Source organism: Sturnus vulgaris, chromosome 7 (genome assembly GCF_052056855.1).
Source record: "Sturnus vulgaris isolate bStuVul1 chromosome 7, bStuVul1.hap1, whole genome shotgun sequence".
NCBI lineage: Eukaryota > Metazoa > Chordata > Aves > Passeriformes > Sturnidae > Sturnus > Sturnus vulgaris.
The window spans coordinates 7,726,097-7,741,866 of NC_142249.1; the positions used below are offsets into that span (position 1 = coordinate 7,726,097).

General features: G+C 41.3%; 1 protein-coding gene across 18 annotated transcripts in view; it reads right to left on the reverse strand.

Annotated features, from left to right (window-relative positions):
- Window positions 1–15,770, reverse strand: part of UNC80 (unc-80 subunit of NALCN channel complex) — a 128,611-nt gene that overhangs the window by 57,174 nt on the left and 55,667 nt on the right. For 12 of the 18 annotated variants that reach the window (XM_088167667.1, XM_088167668.1, XM_088167666.1 and 9 more), the window contains exons 24-29: window positions 15,003–15,174; window positions 12,204–12,337; window positions 10,022–10,187; window positions 6,377–6,583; window positions 4,764–4,864; window positions 1,653–1,850 (exon numbers count right to left, since the gene is read on the reverse strand). In XM_088167667.1, coding sequence (XP_088023793.1) covers window positions 1,653–1,850; window positions 4,764–4,864; window positions 6,377–6,583; window positions 10,022–10,187; window positions 12,204–12,337; window positions 15,003–15,174 — 978 coding nt within the window. The remainder of the gene's footprint in view (window positions 1–1,652; window positions 1,851–4,763; window positions 4,865–6,376; window positions 6,584–10,021; window positions 10,188–12,203; window positions 12,338–15,002; window positions 15,175–15,770) is intronic. The other 6 variants (XM_088167674.1, XM_088167673.1, XM_088167669.1 and 3 more) reach the window with 3 other exon arrangements.

Consider the following 15,770-nt stretch of genomic DNA (forward strand, 5'->3'; position numbering starts at 1 on the left):
GTAGTTAAGTAGGTTACAGGCAAAAAGTCTGCAGCTTCCCTCTAAAAAATTACCAAAGGAAGCATTCAGTGTACAGAATGATTCCTCTCAGAGAATCATAGATGTGGGAAAATACCTCTAAGATCATCAAGTCAAATCAGTAGTCTAATGCTAAATCCACCTCTAAATAATGTCCTCAATGTGCTACATCATGTCCCCAAAATCCTTACATTTATTAAAGCCCTTCAGGGACAGTGACTCCACTGCCTCAGTGGGCAGTCTGTGCCACAGCTGGACAAACCTTTCAGAGAGGATTTTTTTCCCAATAGTCAATCTAAACCTCCCCTTGTGCAACTTGAGGCCATTTCCATTTCATTTCCATGAAAAAAAGCAAAGATTGTCAACTGCTCTCTGGAAGTGAGGTCTGTGCAAACACCCTGCACGTGTTCATGGGAGACCTCACTGCATCTCGAATTCCTTTCTCCTGCTGTTTCATAAATGCTTTGATGGTTTGATGTATGATGAAATGCATATCTCTGTCTTGAAATTCAAACTTGGAGAGGAAACAAGACACAGAAAATGTTCTTTTGCTGCCTTTCATGAAACACACCAGCTACTCATCTCCTGCCTGCCTTCTGCAGAGGAAATGACTGTCTCTCTTCCTAAATACTTTTCTGTGCTAGAGGAAAAATGTGGGGTTTACAGTTTTCAGTAAAGCTTCTGTTTCACCTGCTCTGTGCTTTCTTCCTTGAAAATATCCTTTAATTTTCTAACTTGACAGGAAACAAACCAACTCTTTCTTGATGAAGAAATATATTGAAGTCTTCTCCTTCATATGCCACTGCCAGGGATGACAACCTCTTTACCCAACTGAAACCCTCCTGACAGTTTCATGAACACTTTTGTTTTCAATGCTACTGCAATGTAGTTGAATGGCTCTGCCATTACAGTTATTCAGGATAACTGTCTGCTGTGGTTTAACTGTTGACACGATTCAGTTGGTGCCTGGGTGGGCACTTTCCTGAAAGCAGAAATGTATCTCCACTGAAGTACACTAAAAGTACACGTTTACAAATAAAAAAAGGCACAAATTTGTCTGAATATCCTGCTGAAATGGCCATTAAAAGGAGACAAACATTAAAGACTAATGTATACAATACATGTATTGTATACATTGTAAACATTATACATGTATATAATACATTATTTATGTATATAATGTGTGTGTGTGTATATATATATATATATATATATATATATATATATACACACTTCTTGGAACAGCTGAGAGCTCAGACCTAAAAGAAATAAGAAGATTTTACAAGAATTTCAAGAGTTACTCTTGCTGACAGACAAGAAAAAACATGAGCAAAGAGAGACAGAATCCACAGGGTAGTAAGTAGAGGCCAGCAAAGAACACTAAAATTAAAGCCAGGTTCTAAGCTTTTAAAAAGATCTTATCAGCAACTAAAATTCATCCCAATCAATACAGATTACATTCCTTACATAATGCTGAATGACTTAATTGCTGGGGTTTTTTTACAGCAAAGCTAAGATTTGGAAAATCTGCATTAATTTTGAACTGCATGAGTACATTACGCACTTTTCAAAGGCGATTACGACGTGTGTGTACAAATCCCAAAACGTTCTGCTTTTTCCATTCCCATACTCACTTCCTTTTGTTTCTTGCCTCTTGCCACGTTGTTCAGAGTGCTGTTTTCCCTGAGGGAGTCCACAGTGTCTCCATAGAGCAGTTTGATGGCCCGGACGAGGCGAGCACAGGACCGGCTGTGATGGAGGTAGCAGTGCGGGTGGCAGTAGTCGATGTGTGTGCATATGAAACTCTGCTGGTTGCACAGCAGGATCATAACCTGGGAATTAAAAAACAAACAGTTACCCATAGGAAATGGAGCTGCACAGGCAGTGATTGGGACAGGCAAGCAAACAGCCTAGCTAGGGAGGTGTGAAGCTCAGCTTTAAAAAGGTGTGTATGTCTGTGTAGGTCTTCACACTTACAAGAGGTCTTCAAACTAGCTGGGCATGGCTAAAGAACCATTAGTGCTAACAAAGCAAAGAAAAAGAGCTGCTGTAAATGTGTATATTGGGCTGGTGGCAAGGTGAAGGCTGAGGAAAAGAGCATCCTCTCAGTTTTCTCACTCTAAAATGAGAGCTTGGGCTGGAAACCATCAACAAGCCAATTGTTACTAAAGCTGCAAGCACACCGTGTTTGGGGGTTCAAGGGGTGCAAAGGGAGTATCTCAGTGTGCTCTTAAGAAGAAATAATCTGTGTCAATTGCTCTGTATATGCTTCCCTCACTGTCATTGGGCAGACCCATCCAGTCCAGCTCTGTGGTAGCTGCTTCAGCTGTTATTTCTACTACTGCAAATGGGGTAACTGCACCACCTAATTAGTGGCTTGTCTCCATTTTCTTCTGTCTTCACTCAGAGTCAGGATTAAAAACATGAAGGAGATGAATTCCTCGTTTTGATTTGGTTGTTTATTAAATCTTATCTAAAGTACAGAGTTTTGCAACACTTCTAGCTACCAGCTAAAAGTGAGCAAAATGGAGTTGAATCCAGCTAGCTACAAGGACTTTTAAAGCTCAAGAGTCCAATAAAGAACTAACACCTGTATTATTTATCCTTTTGACCCAATAACCAAATACCAGTGCCCTGCAGTCCAGCACTATCCAACCAGAAACTACTGCCTGAAACCATGAAGAAGAAGGAAGAAGACAGAAAGGGACAACATCCAAAATCCTCCATCTTGTCTCATACCCATTACTATATTATAAAGCCCCAAATTCCAAACTCTTCACCATGTGAAATTACACACTTCTATTCCAACTACACAGCCATGATTCCAACTCTATCACTCAAATTTGGAAGCCTTCTCCAAGGCTCAAGTCAAAAGCAATGATATCCAGGGGGTCAGTGCCAGAAAGAACAGAAAGTTCAAACCTCCCAGGCTTCTGGGTTCCAACATAGTAGTGTTGCCATATGGCAGCAAGGAGTAGTAACACTTACCTAAAAATAAGGTAAATATTTTGAATTTAGCTATTCTGAGCCCTGCTTTGCTGCAGAAACACTGGTATTAGTCCCTATCCTACTTAATTAAAGAGAGCCTTGGCAAGTCTACACTTGAATGACCACTCTCTGGTGTAACTCAAATGGTTTCTTGCCAGAGGAGCAAAGCTCAGCCCAGCAGCTCTTTGGTCCTCACATTAAACACAAACACTGTAGGTCTTAAGAGGCCTTTATGAATCTTTCTTTTCCCCCCACAATCCAGTGCAGAAGTACCCACAACTACCAAAAGGAAGCTATCCCAATTTCCCATCTACTGTGTCTAGGTCTGTGCAGCTGCAGTCTGCTGCCTCTCTCTCCAGGCTGCCACATCATACTCAACCTTAAAATGTTTAGCTTCTAAAAATGACAGGAGCTTAATCTAAAAAAAATCTGAAAAAAACAAATTGGAACCGGTGATTCTTTTGAAGTTGTTTGCTTGTGACAAGTAAGTAAAGCAGGTTTTTGTTTTGTCTGTAGTTTTAGTGACCATCTACCCACACCTTCTTTCTAACAAATGAAAAAAATAGCATTGCCATGTAATATTGGTACTTGTGTATCATTAAATGTACCACGTGATTTTGCAGATTTTTCTTTCTCCTCTGCAAGCTAATCACATGTAAAGTGAGATAAACATCTCAAGTTTCCTTCAGAATTCATGAGTTTATGCATCCTACCACACTGAGCAAGGGCACCATGATTTATCTTAAGCTCCTAACCAGGGAAATTCCCTTATCCTCTAGTGATGCAGCATCTAATACATACACATATGTCTAACATACTCAGTTTAGTACACTGGAATTTCCAAATGAGGTGTAATCATTCCAAAGCATCAGAGAGAAAACAGGGATTGAGGTCCTAGATTGGAAGACATGGCATTCAAGTTCCCTGCCCTGCCAGCCTCATCTAAAAAAGATGACTATCAATAACTGCTTCTGACATAAAATATTAAGCCTGTTCTTGCCCACACCCCATAGGAATGGGGCAGCTGAGAGCAGTCTGTGTGAAATATCTGGGGGAAAAATGAAGATACCAAGTCTGTACTGACACCTGTCCTTCTCAAAGGCAACTCAGAAGTCAAGAGGGGTGTCTGTGCTCACTCACACACACAGGACACCATCAACCACTGCACAGAGAGTCCACCCAAGGTGTGTGCATGACTCATTGACCATACTGCAGTCCTTGGGCACCAGGGGATAGAGAAGTGCAGACTTGCCCAGCTGACTTCTGGCAAGTCTAAACCACAGGCACAGAGATTGCCCAAAGGGATGCTTTAGATCCTGCATGACCAAACCACACCTGCAGCGTTGTGCTCCCTGTCTGTTGGACAAGGCTCTGTTGGCTTTCACAAGCAGCTTCTAAAATGCCACTTCCCAGAAGCCCAGCTCACAGTGTAGTCCATTCTGTTGCTCCCCCTGAAATACACACTATTGCTCATTGGAGATAAGGTGCTGAGCTAATGTGTTTTTCAGCTGAGGTAGTATGGCTGTCCCTGCACACCTAGGGAGAAAAAAATTAAATATATGAACTAGAGAGAAGGAGACTTAAGTCCATTTTAGAAATGGCAAACACGCAATTTCCAAAGGTCGCAGCTTACTTACGCTCCAGATCCTTTACGCTGTATGGAAAAAGCACAAACTGGGATCTGGTTATTGCCAGATAAAGATTTTTTCCTATTGAAAATCCCATCCTTGAGAGCACTGCTGGCAACTGGTACTTACATGCAGCCAGGACATGTTCCGGTGATAGTTCTCCTCCAGGCCTGTGTTGCTCAGTACCTCAGGTTCAATGCTGGGTTCGCTCGCACTCCAGGGGCTCCCTTCTTCAAAAGAAAAATACCCAAAAGGTTGTTGTTTTTATTGCTCCCCATGGGCTTTAAGACTAGGGACAGCACTTGTAAGCCAGGCCAGCCTTGTGGGAACAGATGAGAGGACACAGAATATGCCACACTGGAAAGAGTGCATTTGGACATCCCTCCCCAGTCCTGTGCTGGCTTGACACTTACAAGAACTATTTGGACTTGACCCTTAGACCATCCTGTCAGTAGCAAACATATATCCCTCCATTTTTTTTTCTTTAATGGAAGGGAAATGGATAATCCAAAACCATCCTAACCAAATTTTTTGCACCATTCAGATGATGCAAATGGCTGGTTTAGTGATCTGCATTGACTGGGCTCTGTGGTTAAAAATATCAACAAAAATCCAACCAGAAGTGGCATCCAACTGGAAATGCCAACAAAGTCCCTGCTAATTGCCCATAGAAACTGCTAATGTCATGGGGATGAAAGGGGAAAAAAATCCTGATTCTGGCACACAAGAACACTTTAGAACTCAGTCAAGGGAGAGATTTCCCTGAGAATTTCACTGACCCCTGTGTTTCCCCTAGCCACTTCATACCCTATGGGCCTCCTATACAACTAATACTAATGATATTAAGAGTTGGCTGGAGATGAATTTTGGTTTACCCCTTTTCTCTTTTTTAGTGAACTGTGACTTGTCAAAGTCGACAGAATTGACAAACCCACTCTCCGTGCTCTCCTACTGAAGCACCTTTCGGGCAACATAAAAATGACCATTAAACTTGGGAGGTTATTTCAGCTCCAAATGTATCCACAACTTTTGCTTAACACCAATAGTGAAGGGAAGCCCTTTAATTCAATTGTGATGGAGATTTCACCGACTAGAATGCACATCTTGTTTCCATAAGATCAATGCGTGGACATCCATCTTTTAAATACTAAGGAAAGCAGCTGTAAGCCACAAAAACTGATGTATGTGCCAGCATGTAGAAATAGAGTATGCAGCACATGAATGTTGTGTTCTGCATATAGGAACAGACGTTTTACATGTCATGCTTGTGGCATCATATCCAACATGGAATATGAAGTAGATGCCTAAATAGATATGTGTGCATATATATATATATATGTATGTATATATATATATAGCCAATTTGTTGCTGTGGACAATAAAGTATCATATATAAATATGAACTCATGCATTCCTTAGAGCTGATTTAGGGGTGCACATGCTGCCCTGAGGACAGCTAGTGTTGAGCTGGCAGGCCAGCATTCCAAGAGCTCGTGCTCCAACACCGTGCTGAACTGACCATCTGTGCACGGAGCCGACACTGCACCCAGGATCTGTGCCATGTTCCTCCCAGGCCCTAGTCCAGGCAGTCCCTGAAGAGAGATCTAGATTTTTATTTTTTTTTTCTTTCCTAGCCTGCAGAGGTGGGGATCCCTTGTCATTTCTAGCTCTGCTGCAATGACATCAGGAGTTTAAGGTCCTTCCTGTGGTCCCCTCCCTTTCCACCCGCTCATCTAAGTTACCTATATCAGTGACAGTGTCCCTGCTGTGGGACAGCTGCAGCTCCTCATTCTCAGACTCTGAGTCCTGCCGTGATAACTTGGTGCTCTTTAGGCTGCCGGCCCGGCGAATGCTGGAAAGGGAACCCCCCTTCTTCACCCGGAAACTGCGGGTTCCTTTAATCTGGAGCAAGCGGGAGCCTCCTCCTATCCTGATCTTCCTGCTGGGAACTGCATTAAAAGAATAAGAGAGGACTTTTTTCCCCTTAATTTTTGCCCCGTTTAAAAAAAGAAAGAGATGCTGGCCCTCCCCACCCTCCCGACCCTTTGCTGCCAGGTCTTCTGCCAAGGAATGTGGGATCAGAGACTGCCTCCAAAGCCAACGCCAATGCAGCTCGATCAATCAGAGAGTAAAGATGCTTCACAAAAGTGGGTTCAACACCTCGTGTCCTGGAGATCTGGTGCATCACCTCAGGCCTTGCCTGTGTTTGGAATCAGCCCTTGCTCCACCACCAGCAAGTAGAGTCGTCTGTGCTAACTGAAACCCAAAACATGGACAAGAAAATCCTGCAATTCACACCAATTTGAATCAATTCCTGCCAGGAAGCAGGATCTGCCCAATGGGTGTAAATTGCAGTTTTCTTGACCAGTCCTTAGAGTTTAGATTAGTGCAGCATCATCTCTTGCTACGGATAGCTGGCTGAATCCCAAGCATGAACAAGCCACCTTGGACAAACCTATTTTCCCATGGGCCTGGGTTCTGTAAACCTCACTGAGCTCTGCAGTAGGATAAATTATTTATTTATACAGCATGTGTGACTGCAAGAGGGGAGTCTGCTTCATGGGGCTAGCACACAAGGCTTCTTTGAAGTAGGATTTGCATAAATCCGTGTTTCTGCATGTTACTCTTCATCATTAGAATGCTTTAGAGGAAACAGAAGCACGTAGATCTTCTCCTTCAGACAAATCAGCAGCTTGCAGGCATTAACAACATCCATTGACACTTGGCATTTTTGATGAGCACACACATGGAATGGTTCAATGTTTAAAGCACCGACTGTTTGCACTTTCATTCTCCTCTTAGTTCAAAGGCAGTACATGGCAGTATGTCAGTCCAAATGTTGCAACACTCAGTCATTTTACTGCAGATCTAACCAGGCAAGGCCACGTGTGATCAATTACCTTTTGGTGTATGGTTGGGAATGAACAGCACAGAGCTTTTTGGGTACCATGGATAAGCAAAATATTTAAATAGAATTGTATTTTGGCTTTGGGATAAAGAAAACACACCTTTACTCCTGAGATTGCCCCCAGCTCCTACAGAATGGAATTCCCACTCCCATTTCCCGTGGCTAGCACCCTGGCCAAAGACAGCTGGATATGTTTTGAGAGCTACCCCTCAGTCCTCACAGTTGGCAGACCACTGTTGACTGACCAAAGAATCTCCCTCCAAGTGACCACGCCAAGTTCCTTAGCAATTGCTACTGCTTGAATAATGTTCAGATCAGCTCCACGAATCCCAGACTGCTTAAGCACTTGTAACTGCATTCCATGAAGTCTGCAGAATCCCATTTTGGCACCCAAAGAGTACATGTGATCATCTGAGAGCCTGCATCTGCCTAGCTCTAGTGTCTGTATTTCAGACCTACCTGGAGCAGATTCTACCCAGTAAACCCGTGGCTTTTGGATAGCTGCTAAGCCATGCCTAGGGGAGCAATGACAGCAAAGTTTTTAACACTCCAGAAAAACGAAGGGAAACAGATTAGTACTCATCAAAGAGTTTGAGATAAAGAAACCTCTCACTGCAGGCAAGCAAAATTTAGTCACATTCACACAACGACATTTTCTTATCTAGGAAAGTGTAGATTATGAAAGATGCCTCTGCATCTGTAGTGTTTGGCCCAGTTGGATTCCCAGAAGAAGGTGCTGTGGCCAAAGAAAAGAACATAATTATTGTGATCTTAAAATATAACATTATCTTGCATTTATTAAGCTTCTAAAATAGTGGAATTACATTTTTGCTAAGGTTTATTAGGATTCAACCTTCCTACCATAGTCACTTTCCCCACGCCTAAAATGCAGTAAAGAGGCAGCTTTAGTAAAGGAAAACTACGTAACAGCTTAGGGAAAAGGGATAATGGAAAGAAAACTCAAATAAAACTGCAAGAAAATGTAGTTTAATGGAGAAAAGGATGCAGAAAGTCAATACTATCTTTGCAAAAAAGCATTACGCCTGTGGCACAGTAACATGCAAAGGAAAAGCTAGGTCAGCATTGCCTCTAACAAAAAGAGGATAGTTAGAGACTTTCCACCAGCATTTTCCAGCAGGACTGCCTGCTTTGAAGGTATTCTCTCACTCAGGTAACATCCCCAGGACTGTTCCCTGAAAAGCTTAAAAGTGGCTTCAAGCAATTGTCATAACTACGCTCAAATAAATACCCCAACCCAAACTTTTTCTATTCTAAATAGGTAGAGACATCTTATCCCACACATCTTAGGCTATCAGGCAGACCATAAGGCTGTGTGTTTTTCTGGGCTGCCAATATCCTGAGAGTGGACAAAATGTGGCTGAGCATCAATTTATCCAGCTCACCTTTCCTAGGTGGGTACCCATCTGTCTGCACAGAAGTAGCTGGCCCACCAGACACACAATTTTGGAGAAACTTTTATACCACATGAATTGTGGAAGCATTTCTAATATTTTCTCCAGTAACTGTGGCAAGGTCACAGCTGAAGACAATACAAACTTCATCCAAAGCTCAGAGAAGTCAACTAAAGCTCCTCTGAATCATTAATAGACATTTCTGAGAGGAAAACCAGCCACAGACCTCACTGTTGTGACACAATCATTAAACATTTACCCCTTTCAAGCAATCAGCAAAATTATCATTCAAACTCCTGGACCTGCAAATTGCTTCTGTGAGACAGAATGTAAATAGTTCTAGGAAAACTTGTAAGAGGGTCATCCAGAGGTATCTGGCAGTTTAGTCTCTAATTGCAAACACACACAATGACTATTTTGTATTGCAACACTTGTACCATCAGATAGAATGTGAGTCTTGCATGAGATGGCTCAGAAATGGAAACGATCTGCTTGCTGTTCTCAGCAAAAACAGTGAGCTTGAAGTTTGCTTGTACAAGTATAGAGTATGTTGGTAACACCAATCTGCTAGCCACCAAAAGCCACACAGTGTATTTTTCATGTGGTAGCAAAGAATTCAAGAGACCAATCACACTGATTTGTTGTGATGCCATGACTTCCAAACAGATTTTCCACAGGAAAATAGCAGTCTTCCCTTCTATCTGTGATTTCCCCAAAATGAAAAACAAACACCACTTTTGATCTTTATTTTTACAGTGAATCAAATAGTGATGCTTCTCTCAGCATCCCACTAAGAGACAGTTTCACACAAGGCTTACTCCTTTTTAGCAATTGTGCAACGCTTTCGATCGGTTTCAGTCATAGCACTGTTTTATAAAATTTAACATCTTTGCTTCTCACATTCATTGTATTGAACCCTGAAGGCCAAAAGCGTCCCAGAAATGATTCAAAGCCACGTGACTTCATGGCTGCCTGCTTTTAAACACAGTCTATGCAAATGAAAACACAAAAACCAAGCGCCACTTCACAAGCCCTGAGAATACAAAAGCCTTATGGTTCTGACAAACCTTTTTTCTCCTCGAAGCCAGCCTCAGATTTGAGGGTGTGGCTGCTGCTGTGTAAGGAATCCTTTGAATCTTCATTTTCATCCAGAACCCCGGCAAAGCTGATCTTTCTCTCATACCTGTGTCGGTCCATCTCAGGGTCCAGACGCATCCTGTAGCTCTCCTGATCCTGCAGCAGAATGCAGACCACACAGATGTGCCAGCAGTATGAGCTCCCACTGCAGCTAGAGAAGCTTCAGGGGGGTTTATTTTAATCACACATAAGCCTTGCAGCAGGCTGAGCCGCCTGCCAGGATGGAAGAGTCCCCAGGTGCTAACACTCCTTGCTGGTTATCATTCCCCAGTGCATTAACACTGGCTGCAGGCTCAGCAGGGGAAACGTAAATCACAGAATCACAGAATTATTAGAATGGGACTTCTGGAGATCATCTAGTCCAACCCTCCTGCCAAGTCAGGGTCACTCAGAGCAGGTGACACAAGAATACATCCAGGTGGGTTTGGAATGTCTCCAGCTGTGAGCAAGATGAGCTTGTGTCTGCTCCATGATCAGTGCTTTGGGTGAAACTTCAGTCACGACCATCAACCCCAGCCCACAGCCCGCACCCTCTCTTGGGAGTTAAACTAGTTCACCAAAACTAAATGTTTCACTTCTTCAAAGCTTCCAAGGCTCTGTTCCTACCTATGGAACAGGTATGCCTACAAACACCAATGGAAGTGAGATCTGCTCTGCTGAAATTCCAGCTATATGGATCATAACGTTATGTACCTGATCTTCAGGGAAAGGAAGCATCACTCCAAAAATACAGACTTAATATTTTAATCTGGATTACTGTTGCCTCTGTTTTTCCCTCTGTACAAAGTTAGAAGCAGCTCTATTGCCATTTTATCTTGAAGACTCTTGCATAATGTGCTCTTAAGGTTTCTTTCACCTATAGCTCACAGAATAATTCCTCCTCCTTGTCTCTCATATACAAGTCTAGAAAGTGATTAATCATTTGCACTTCTAGCTCACATAAAACACTAACTTCTGTTGACCTTCATTAGTTCCATTCTTAGTTCCAAGTCTAACTACTTAATGACATGAATTTTAAACCATGGTATTATCCTGCTTGTGGATGCAGTCATTTATTATGTTGTAATATCATCAATGCATTTAAAGAGGATTTTGCTGAATGTATGTGCTTTTTTAAATCGTCCCTCTTGCATACCTTGGGAATGAGCCACTTCATCAGAGGTCATCTACAGCCTTTGAAATAATTTTCAGAACCTAATTACAATGCTTTCCAGATAAATCAGCCTGTCAAGCATAATTGCCATGACTAAAATTTGATCTGCCATTAACAAAACCCAGGATAGTAAGGCTAAATCCTTCATGTAAATTTAACTTCTCATTTTTTCTTTATAACTTTTCTCCTGATTTCTTAAAGAAATTTGGTTTAAAAGCTGAAAGCATGTCAGCCATTTAATTCTCATCTCATTTCATGCTACCCACTTCTGAAGATGAGGGTCACTGTCAACTCATCAACAGATGACTGTGTGCATGGGTATTTTTTGAAACAACAGTATTACACAGAAGAAAATCCACACAAGAATGAATCACTGAAAATCAGTTTTCATGTGTTCTGCTATTCACAGCATTAGCTGTCACCTAACCAGTTGTTTAGCTTACTGTTTATGCCAGTATTTGCCTGTGCCTCTCTGAGACTCTTGGAGTTGTTTTCTTTTTCTTTCTTTGCTTCTTTTTCCCCATCTCTTTCCTTTCTTTCCCTTTTCCCTGCAGTTCTCTGGGTCTAACCCAAACCAATCTGCAGCTTTAAAGCTCTGGGAAATTCTCTGCAAAGCATTCTGTTCCCTTCCCCTAACAGACCTAATCATCTAGTGAGTACTTGAGCTTCCCATATTCTACCTCCCACACTTCCCAGGTCTCTCACACTCAGTTTTTCATTCCCTCTTCTCTCTTTGGAACCTTTCCTTAACTTCCAGTAGCACACGTTGTGCTTCCATGCTCTCACCTTCCTAATCAACCCATTTCATGTACCCTGACCATCTTCTGTTCATCACACAAAACTGGTCATTTCTCCCTGCAGAGATCCACTGGAGATTTTACCCCTCCCTGCCTCTCATCAGAGCCTGGAATTTGTGATTCTGTGGGCAAAGGCCTCTCCCATGTGTGTGTTCCACTCACCACAAGAGGCTCAGTCCGTGGTCTGGGCATGTAGGGAAAGGTCTCCCGTAGGAATGTGGTTATCTCCAAGAGAAGCTGACAGGCTGCCATTTTTAGTGCAAAAGGACAACAACATTTGGTAGGATTCACAGTGCCTAGGAAAGAATATTTCTATCATAAACAAGGAGTTAATGCAAGACCTGGAGCCAAGAGGTGATGGACATTGTCACATATGGTGCACGATGCAAGCTGCACTGAAAAACAGGAAACCCCACACTTCTGTGCTACTTTTCCTACACTAAAAGAAACAAAATCAATCAAATAACGAACCAGCACATGAAATAATACTAACATGTATATTACATTGACTATATCATATTAATTAGATATTATAGTGTATTATATTGTTTGATATACATTCTATTCTATTCTATTCTAATTTATTCTATTCTATTCTTTATTATATTAGACTGCATTACATTGAAGTAACATGATAGTTGACTATAGTATATATTATAGTATATTATGTGAAAGTTCTAAACTAACAACCTTACAACATTTTGTATACATGTCATTTAAGGCTGTTGCAGGTTAAGAAATAGATATCCTTCTTTTCCTTTTCACTTTTGCATTCAAGTTTGTGGAAAAGAACTACTTTCAAATACAGAAAATTATCTCAAAATAATGGAGTTATGACCAGCTGTTAAAAGAGATGTTTTTCCTATTATTATTAATGACTACCCTGACAACTGAAAAAGATAGCCTCCTTTGAAGTCAGGTTTCTATAATTGTGCAAGCAATCCATGTGCCATATAGAGATGATCAAGGGGAAAAAATCAAACTAATTAATCAAATTTTTCATTCAAATTCTTAACCTAAAACTAAGAGGGAAAGGGAAGAGAGATTATCAAAATTCTTCAAGTTTTGTATCAATTGATACTTCAAGTTTTGTATTGAAACAATCAGATTTAAAACCATACCTTTTGTAACCCATCTGATAAAATTTAAAGCTTAAAAGTATAAAGGATTCTTCGGTGTTTGATAAATTTGAAAAGTACTTTTTAGGATAACAGACAGCAAAAAAGTAAATTAAATAGTTCATTGTGACAACAACTAACCACTAGCCACACCCATTTTTAGTTATTCCTGATATTACCATTTGCATACACTCCAGAGAGATTAGTGTTTTTACTTGATTTTTCTCACTAGGTGTGTGATCTAATTGCTTTTGCAAAGAAAAAGACTGAACCAAACAGGTGAGAAGACACTGCAGGGATCAGATAGAACCAGATCTGTGATGCTTGCCAGATCTGTACACATCACCAGTAATGAATTGTGGACTTCGTGAAGATTAAAACAATCTGAACTATCAAAAGCAAATGAGACATGCAGTGTAATGGAATATCCAACTGCATATTTAATGCTCTTCACTCTACTTCTCATACAGCATATAAAGCAGCTTTTGAAAACTCCCTGCCTACAGCAGGACTACTGATCAGCTATTCTCAGGAGAGCACTTGAGCTTTTGAATGTCTTTCTAGACCAGAAACTGATCTTTCTTTGCTTGTCTCAGGGTACCCTTTTAAAGCATCTCCATATCCCCTTGAGTGCCTGGTATGAGTGGCTGAGCAGGGAAAAGAAATCCCATCCTGCCACCCCATCACTGGAATGCAGTTGTTCATTTTGTGGTGCAGGAGGAGGAATATTTGGTGTGCAGCCTCCTCCTGCTTTGGCTGTATCCTCTAAAGGGATACAGATATAGCCCTTATATATAGATAATACATCCCTTATATATAGATTATATATCCCTTATATACAGATAATATCTCTTATATATAGATAATATACCCAGAACAGCCACCCATGTCCCTGTACCTGCCAGCTCTGGCACACCACACAGTGGCACATGGGAAGGACTAGCTTAGGGCCAAGACCTTCTCCTGAGCTCATTTCTGATAAATGCCATGTCACTCTTCCTGCCAGATTCTCCCTACTCCAAAATGGGCCTTTCTGCAGTGATAAGAAAAAATCCAGAACCACAGGAAGAGAAAGCAGGAGATAAACAGTGCCAGCACACTACATCCAACAACAGTACACACCGACAAGCACCAGTAAACTGCAGCACACATGTATACAAAAATGGTGTCTAAAGAGCACACAATGTTTGCTACCACCTTCACCTACAGCTACAACAGGTTGTGTTTTGACAATTTATTTTGGTTAACAGTGTTTGATATAACTTGCATGCTTATACAGACTTTCAGAATCAGTGATCTGTCACAGCTCTTCCACCCTTATGGCACAAATGTGTGTGGTTACATCATCTTGTCGTTATACAGATTTTTAATTATGCTTTTTTATTTATTATTTCTGCCTAAAAATCTTGACTTCTGTACTGAAGTCAAGATTTAAAAGCTTTTAGCAGAGCTGTGCCAATTCACATCAGGTGAGCTAACCCTTCAATGTTCTGAAAGGGAAAAGTGGATGATTTACACAATTATTTTGGCAGAAATAACTGTGAGTAATGGAGCCTGAACCACTTTTGACACTCAGATGACAGCAAGGCTCAAGAAATAAATTATGACCCTGCTTACAACTGCAGTTTCTGTGTACAGGAATTGCAGCTCACTGCCTGGTTTCCACTTCCCTTTTCCATCCAAGTCTTTCAGTACTGCTACACATCTGTCATGTTTTACGTCCAGGCACAAAAATAACAGGGGAGGAAGCTGGGGTGAAAGTGAGGGACTGGGAAATACAGCTGGGTGGCAAGAAAATGAAAAGAGAAAAAATATTAAGTGCTCCTAAAGCAGAGGTTCTTACAAGCGGGGGTTCTTGTAGTAAAGGGAGTCTCCTTACTGTCATCTAAAAAGTCTTCTTCCTCATCCTCCTTTCTCAGGCGCCTCTTGGTCTCCTCATCATAAATGAGGCCAAGCAGGTTGGCAGGACTCTCACTCTCAGCATGGCACAGCTCATTGAGGCGGACACCAATTGCCTGCAGATGGAGAAAGAGAAGCACAGGAGGTGAGAATTTCAGCCCAGCCAGAATGCCCTGATTTTATTTTTATTGTCATAAGAGGGAAAAGGGATGACATAAGACTAATTGCTATTAAAACTATAATTTATTTCCCCCTTTTTTTCAACAAAAATTTGCAAAGTGTCAAATTTCAGGATGGAAATTTTCATAAATTTAGTTAAACAATAAACCCCTCCAAACTGGCACATAGCAGGCAGAGGAGATTAGGTCATTATAAAGTATTAATCTCTTCCACTTTTCTTTGTTCCTTTGATAAATTTATTCCAGATTTTTGCTAAGTCTTTCCACTGAGAATGTAGTTCTTCTGCTTAAGAAACTATGCTGTGAATTAGGAACCCAGAAACAGTCCTTAATTCCTCCACAAGACAGTTAAATGTCCATGGGAAAGCCTGCTTCCACCTTTAAAGGAGAAACTCCCTGATGCAATTTCCAAAAATGAGGTGAGAATATGGGAAGGTGCAAGAGTAATGATGCACAGAGGGTCTGTGGAAAGAGCAGAGGCAGTCAGATTTCCATCTTACATTCTCCAGAAAGGCACTGATTGTTTCTGGTGG